Genomic DNA, 8,285 nt, shown 5'->3' with positions numbered 1-8,285 from the left:
TGATTGGGAGAAATTATTGCTTGTGAAGTCTGGGCGGAAAAAACCGTCCGAATTTACTACATATTTATAAATACTTAATAAATACTCAGCAAAATACTCAATTATTAATATTACTGAATATTTTGTAAATATTTGCTGAGTATTTTGTGAATATTCGTTAAGTATTTTTGTGAGAATTTACTATATATTTGCTGATTTACTATGTATTTATGGATTATTTACTGAGTATTTATAAATACTCAATAATTCCGATCATTCTTCCCGTCCGCACTCCGCACAGAACATTTTCTCATTGTATTCTTTTAAACAAAGTTATAAAATCCATTACCAAAATTTGTTCTACAACAATCTTAAAAACCTCACTTAGATCTCAACTCCCATACATTACATGTGAAGAATATATATAAATTCTCAAACATCAAAACGAACGATTTCATTTTGATTAAGGATCTACGATCTTTAATCAACGGTCAATCCAGTCCTTGAACAACAGCATCATGTAAAGAGGGACATTAACTGCAGCTATAATTATCGTCAACCGTAACACCCGAATCAGCCGTAGAGCAAACCTGATCATCATTGATCTATTTTGTCGAGTTTTTCCGGTTTTCTCCGAGTTCATATCAGTGTTCATCTCCATGGAAATAGATGTTTCATGCTCTTGTGTTGACTGCTTCTTGGCAGAAGACCTTAACACGGCATTACCCCTGCAGCAGTTGGAATTCCAATCACTAAAGCAATTCATACAATTGCCATTCGGGATGGCTTTCTTTCTTCTTCTTAAAGCGATTTTCTAGTACAAAATTAAAATTTAATGTACTTGAAAGCTACTTTAAGAAGCAGAAAGAAAGCTGTCCCAAACGAAGCTTAAGAATTCGTTTGGAATGACTTTCTTATTGCTTCTTAAAACAACTTTCTATAATTTTTTTTTACTAGAAAGCTGCTTTAAGAAACAGTAAGAAAGCCGTCCCAAACGAAACCTAAATGTCTAAAATAACATGTAAGGCTTTTCATTTTAGTCACCAGATATTTCTAAGAATTTAAATCCCTAAATTCATCAAATTTTAACTAGGTTGGTCGTGAAACCAACTGTGCTATTATTTGGATAAATTTTGGTTGGAGGGAAGCTTTTCAAGAGAATATTTCAGATTTTATAATACCAGTCTTACTGCATGATATTAGTTCAAACTAATGAGGTTGACTCTTAAAAGCCTAGAATGTCCTCATAAGAAATGAAAAAATTGACAGCAAAATCAAATCATTTTAAATTTAATGAGTTGGGGGACCAAATTGAATGCCGAGGAAAGTCTAGAATTAAAATGAACATGTTTAAAAAATCTAGAGATTCTTTCGAACATTTTCTTCAAATCTTACATATAAATAAGAATTTATAAAAGAAACAAAACAAAGTAACTACTGAAGAATTTAAAAGAGTAGCCATCTCACATACCTTCCTGTTACTCCAACATTGGAGTATGCTGCTGGGACAGTTTTGTGTTTCTTTATTAGATGCATCGATCCTTCTGAATCCCAGATCATGTCATATTCGCAATCTTCCTCATCGACCTTTTCTTTCATATTCGCCCATTTCCTTCTTACAGAACTAACGAAGCTCGTCAATTGGCCAAAGATGGCAAACCCGTTTGTTGGCCATACGAAAAGAAGTAAAAGAGTAACAACAAACTGGCACAAGTACCTGGAAATGCTCTCCCAAATGCCCTCACATATCAATGTCTAAATAACAAAAGAAAAAATAAGCACAGAAAGCATAGATTCAGGCTTCGTTTGGGACAGCCTTCTTACTGCTTCATACAGCAGCTTTTTAGTACAAAAATTTTAGTTTTTGAACTAGAAAGCTGCTTTAAGAAGCAATAAAAAAGACGCCCCGAATGAAGTTTCAATGTTTCCAAAGAACTACCAGATGTAGATGTGTGTTTGCATAGGAAGGAAACAAAGGCTAGTTGAAACAGCACTGTTTGAGCTAGTTGCATTTGAGGGAGTTGCTGTGAGTAGCATAAATGACGGATAAAGGTTTCCCTGTTGCCAGCTTACGGTACCTAGGGTATGCTGCACTACTTATTAATTTCAACGCAAGAACTTGAACAAGAATATATTTTAATTCTCACCTCTACCACAGATCCAAACTGTGTTGAGTGGGTCACTGTACATTGATCATGATCATGTCCGGACAATACAAGTGACTGTGATGAAAGCATTTAACTTAGGTAGAAAGTTGCTTTCTGAAGAGGGACATTAAAAAGTTCAATATAAAATTAAAAAAACAGAATCTTACAGGTTTGATCAAGTCCAGCAAACGATCAGAAGTATCTTTTGTCAGGTAATTCTGGTATCTGCATGATTTTAATGAGTGAAGGATCAAAGAGATTGCTTGTTCATCAAGCTCTAACACCATAAGCTTCATTAAATATTTGGAAATTGGAATAATAATTTAATGTGTTAATAAACATGTAAAGCCAAGCAACTTTATGGAAAATTGAAATTAACTAGTTTTCCTTCAGTATTAGCAAAGGATAACCCAGCAGATACCTTCGGTGGTAGTTCAAGCCCAACGTGGATATTCCTCCCAATTCATGATAATTCCTCAATAAACCACTAGTAGGTCATGTTTCAGGTTACTTTGGGGTCTCATACAGCACTATGTATGAAATATTTGTATATATTTTCTGTATCATAAAATGTTTATATAACTGTCTAATAGAATTCTTTCAGTACAAGTAGAGGCGGAACCAGCCTAAATTTTCGGGGGGGGGGTGTCGTTGTTTGTATTTTGGAGACGTTTAGTTCGACTATAAATTTACTGAAATCGAAGTTCAGATGGTCTCCGATTTAATTTTTTGATGATATATCAATTATAAACATTTTAATAAACATTTCATTTTAATTTAAAAATTAAAAAATTAAATGTTGAAACCGGATATTTTAATAAAAAAATAAATATAAACATGTATTTATTTTTGATAAATAAATATAAATAATTATTTTAAAATATTCTAATGATTTAAATATTAAATAGATAAATATAAATATTTAGTATTAGTATTGAAACCTGGAATGGAATTAAGGGAAAAATTTTTTATTAAGAAACCGGTTAACATAAAACCAGTTTCTAAAAAAAATTCTTTGAAATTTTTTTTTAGAAACCGTGGAATGGAATTCCGGTTTCAATAGAAATTAGAAACCGGATAATGCAGTTCCGGTTTCAAAAGAAACCAGATGATTAAAATCCGTATTTGCTCCTTTTTATATTTTTTTCCTATTTCGCTCCTTAAGCTAATTTAAACTTAAAATCTGCTCCTTTTTATAAATTGGCCGAAAAAAATATACTACCTATTCTTGCAGGTACATTAAAAACTGGTCAGACATTAAATGACAGGAATGACCTATTTAATTAAGCTGAAAATAACATTGAATCTGTAAAAACTATGGGCATGGAACTTACTTTATTCCTTGATCATGGCCAACAAAGGAAACTCTCTGCACATAAAAGCAAGGAAAATAGTAACACTAAATTGATACATGTATGACAAAAATCATTGGAAAGCAGAGCAAAAATTGTAGAGGAAAAGTGAAGGAGAACAAAGTGCACTGTAGATACTATTGTAAATATTACTAGATCTAGCCAACCTAACTTTTTGTACGTAAGAAAAAGGCAATTATATAAATATTTAAACGAGCAGGAATTTTTCTTGAACAAAAAAATGATAGATGAAATGAGGCCATCTACATAAGGAAAATATTGCATTATTTTAGTTAGGAAAGCAATGTCAAACATAAAAATGGAAGGAGAGGCATGAAGGTATAGAGACCTGATTGATGACACCTGAAGAACGGTATGAACCACAAGGGGAGTCATTAGGACGATACAGAGGAATGTGTGTCAGCAAGACTCTGGGTCTTGACATATTAGCTGTAAGAATAAAAAACAAACTTATTTCAATGAGAATTAATATAAAACATATGTTCTTTAACATTGCTGATTTCTTATCACGTACCTGTTGATATGCTTTTGATAAACTCCCAAGACACAGATGTTTCTTTTTCATGTTTAGGACCTGCATATTAAATAATTACTATCCGTTAAGGTAATCAATAACTCAAACATAAGAAGGAAAGCGAATTTATAACCTTACAAATTTATCATACAAGTCCCAGACATGATGCATGGCAGCGCCTATGATACCATGCTATAAACGCATGCCCATAACATACATGAAAGCGGCTTCCACTGTAGAATCTAATCTTCATTTAATTGAAAAAACAGAAGAGTACAAGTGCTTATCAAAGTGCAAGGGTGGGGTATAATCCACCAGATGAACCTTAAAACTCAATATTACCATCTTTAAAGAAACTAAACTCCAGGCATGGTTTTAAAGACAGAACATAACGCAATTCTTTTTACGACTGCAGGCCATAAGCACAACAGGCTCTCAGAGATGCTTCAGAGTAGAATTTAGAAGCCTACCTTGCTAATGATTGAAAATACTGGCATGGATAGATGCACCAAGCTATCATACATGCATCAACAGTTAGACTTCTCTATTGCCTATGTATACAAAGCTAGAATATGCTATTTAATCAATGAGACAAGTGCTGTTCATATCCTCATAACAGTGAATGTAGTGTTTTCAAGATTTAATGCGTTCCTTTACTTGAAGATTTGCCATTAGAATGTCTTTTTTGTAGCTATATGAGAAATTATCAAAATAGTTTTCTTGGGAAGAAGAGTGAGAAAACCTCCCTTAGTGATGGTTGAATACATTAGCATGGTCTGATACAACGAGACTATCAAAGATTCATTGATAGTTTGAACTCTTTATTAAATCAGAATTGAATATCCAATAGCAACTATTTAAGCAATGGGTAACAGATGATCAAGGAGTGAAGGTTAAGGAACCTTCCCCATATCCGCAAGCTTCAATTAATTCAAAGATGTTAAGGAATTCCTTATATAGAAGACCTCATCATCATAATTAGCCTACTCGAAACTATTCGGGCCAGCTTTTGAGTCTTCCTTTTCCAATCATTCTTATTGAGTGTTACATGCACTTTTAACATTGATTTACACGAGTGAACTTCTATCTATATTAACTACGGTCAAACTATTTTCTTCATATTTCTTTCAAGCTAATTCTATCTACAATGTCTTATAAGTGCACCATTGTACATGTTAAAATCACTCGAGATTTATTGTAGCTATCTTATCATCAATAGGTGATATTTCAAGTCAATAACTAATCATTTTTCAGTCTAGGTAGAGTTGGCTTGGTGGCATGCCGTTGATATAATAATTGTTGTAGCATTGTAACACTGTCCCTTGGATTTATCATCAACGAGTAGCTTTTCTAAACATTCAAGTGATTTCTTTCTCCACAATAGCCAAGCAAACATTGTCAATAAATGCAAAAACAACATCAGAGTCTGAACTAACCAAACAAACCAATCCTATTATCGTTATTGATTTAATGCAAACCGATCTTAAACATCTCACATTCATGCTCGATTTAATGCAATCACAATTGTGTTGCTCAACTCCCCCATCCCAACATCATAATTGGTTCAATTATAACCTTACAAATTTAAGTCTTCATGCTATTCTCTTTATTGAAGCAATAGAAATAAACTTCATCGATTTCACAGTAGTATTTATGCCTATCTATAGGAAAAAACAAATGATTGAATATGAAAAAAAAAGTGAGAATATTATTAATAAAGACAGCATATGACATGATAAAGACTGAATATTTACTAATTATTAACTTTATTTATTAATTATTAACTTTCCAATTTAGCAATTCTCTATGATAACACTTTTGTTATGCTAGAGCATATATATCATAAGAATCCAACTCATTGCAAATGTAGGATAATCAAAATGATAATATATGTAGCTATTCTCACCAAAGAAATGAAGAATGATGATCCTTTTTAACAGAACTGCATCTCTTATGAAATGACAATCTACATCAATATATTTTGCTCTTTCATGAAAAATTGGATAGCAATACGGATGATTGTATGATTATTGCACTTAGAACACTTAAGAACCACATATTGAATATCTGAGAAGTCAACACTTTTATAAGATTTTTAGTCCACATCATTTTACTGGTTGGATGTGTCATAGGCCCATATTCAACTTCGACGTAAGATTTAGCAACAACAGTACTTTATAACAAATATAACATCCTGAAGTAGACTTTCGGTAAATTTCAACATACTCAGCATCATGGTAAATTCAATTAGTAAATGTATGTGCTTCTGATAAACTAGTCATTTTCCTATAACTTCTTAATATCTTCAAAATCCTTAAAGAAAATATACCAATGCTTCTTCTTGGGACTTTGATAGGAAATACTTGAGTTCGCAAGTAACCCTAATGGGAAATACTTGAGTTCGCAAGCAAACCTAACAATAATCTGTAAAACAAGAGAAAAACGAAGAAATATGGTGGAAGAACAATCAAACGATAGCTAATCTTATAGAAAGCAAAACGAAACAAAAACAAAGAAAAAATACAAGAGATCCTCAATTCGAGAGGATGATCGTCTCTCCCAAATCTCTAGACAAGAGAGTTTAGAGTCCAAGCCGCCAAGAAATCCTAATTGAGAATCAATCAAAACATAATCCCTTCCTACTCCTCTCATGCTCTTTAATACAAAAGCTTTCCTAATCTAATTTCCCTCCCAAGCCCTAGCCGCCCCCTCCTTTTCAATTTCAATTTAATTGGACAAGTGGGTCACTCACTATGGGCGGACAAACCCAAGGGAGGCGGACGGTTTTCGCCTCCTGTAAACAGACTGAGCTGGCCCTTGGGCCGGTTCAGGGTGAATCGGCCTAACAAAACCGCCCTCCCAAAGAATCACCTGTCCTCAAGGTGAAAATCAAGAAATTGATGTTTCACCCTCTCGAATGGTTCCCACGTGGCCTCGTAGTTAGGAAGGTTCTTCCACTTGATCTACACATCCTTAGTTCCATCTTCTTTTTGGTAAACCCCCGTCAGCTCTAAGGGTTCCAGAACCACCTCTAAAATCTAAAGCCTCAATAAATGTCACCGGTAACTCGGAGCTGGCTGTATAATCACCAATGGCCCTTCTCAGTTGAGATACGTGAAAAACCGGATGTATAGTCACCGTTGGTGGTAATTTCAGCCGATACGCTACTGCTCCGACCTTCTTCATCACTTCATGAGGTCCAAAGTACCTTGGAGCAAGCTTTTCATTCATCCTGTTGGCGACTGTCTTCTGTCTAAATTGTCGGAGCTTCAAGAACACCCTCTCCCCAACTTCAAACTGGATGTCCTTTCTATGCCCATCAGCTTGTTTCTTCATAATTTGTTGGGACCTTAGCAAATGTCTCTTCAACTCCTCTAGTACTCGATCCCTCTCCTCCAAGTACTCCTCTATTGAAGAAACTAGAGTACTGCTACTCCCAAAGTGCACCATCTACTCCCAAAGTGCACCAAGTGGGGAGGATCTCGTCCGTACAATACCTTAAAAGGGGTCATATGAGAAGCAAAATGAAAAAATGTGTTATACCAGTATTCAGCCCATGATAGCCACTTGGCCCATAGCTTAGGTGTCTCTGACACAAAGCATCTCAGGTAAGTCTCCAAGCTTCTGTTGACTACTTCCATTTGGTCATCCGTCTGTGGGTGGTAAGTTGTGCTCCTCTTCAGAACTGTCCCCTGTAATCTGAACAAATCCCTCCAAAAGTGGCTGAGGAACACCTTATCTCTATTTGATACTATCGCCTCTGGTATCCCATGCAATCTGACCACCTCTCCGATGAAAATTGCAGTCACTATCACCGCGGTGTAAGAGTGTCGGAGGGGGATGAAGTGAGCATACTTGCTCATTATGTCCACCACCACTAAGATCGTCGTGGAACCTTCTGAATGGGGCAACCCATCTATAAATTCCATGGATATCTCCTCTCATACTCGTCCCGGTAGAGCCAACAGCTGTAGTTTTCCTCCTGGTGACATAGCCAGGTATTTGTTCTTTTGACATACCTCACATCTGGCCACCATCTCCTCTACATCTTTATGCATTCCTTTCCAATAAAGCTCCGAAGCTAGCCTCATGTATGTCTTTTGCACTCCCGAATAGCCCCCAACAGTGCTTCCATGAAACTCCTGGAGTAAATTTGGGATGTGGATCGAAGTCCGGGGCATCACAAACCTCCACTGGTATAGCAGTCTGCCCACCTCCAATGAGTACTCTAGATGGCTACCCTCTTTCCTTAGTAAATCTGCCCTGATCTTC

At 35.4% G+C, this 8,285-nt stretch overlaps 1 protein-coding gene across 2 annotated transcripts in view; it reads right to left on the bottom strand.

The window, feature by feature from the left end:
• Positions 1-292: 292 nt before the first annotated feature.
• LOC110113628 (uncharacterized protein C630.12) overlaps positions 293-8,285 on the bottom strand; it is a 52,967-nt gene continuing 44,974 nt past the window's right edge. For both annotated transcript variants that reach the window (XM_020846280.2, XM_028696824.1), the window contains exons 6-13: positions 4,014-4,073; positions 3,828-3,928; positions 3,461-3,495; positions 2,294-2,351; positions 2,127-2,201; positions 1,919-2,067; positions 1,451-1,696; positions 293-707 (exon numbers count right to left, since the gene is read on the bottom strand). In XM_020846280.2, coding sequence (XP_020701939.1) covers positions 464-707; positions 1,451-1,696; positions 1,919-2,067; positions 2,127-2,201; positions 2,294-2,351; positions 3,461-3,495; positions 3,828-3,928; positions 4,014-4,073 — 968 coding nt within the window. In that variant the 3' untranslated portion in view covers positions 293-463. The remainder of the gene's footprint in view (positions 708-1,450; positions 1,697-1,918; positions 2,068-2,126; positions 2,202-2,293; positions 2,352-3,460; positions 3,496-3,827; positions 3,929-4,013; positions 4,074-8,285) is intronic.

This window comes from Dendrobium catenatum, unplaced genomic scaffold (assembly GCF_001605985.2).
Source record: "Dendrobium catenatum unplaced genomic scaffold, ASM160598v2 fragScaff_scaffold_847, whole genome shotgun sequence".
Taxonomy (NCBI): Eukaryota; Viridiplantae; Streptophyta; class Magnoliopsida; order Asparagales; family Orchidaceae; genus Dendrobium; species Dendrobium catenatum.
This window is presented reverse-complemented; position numbering and strand designations above follow the sequence as displayed.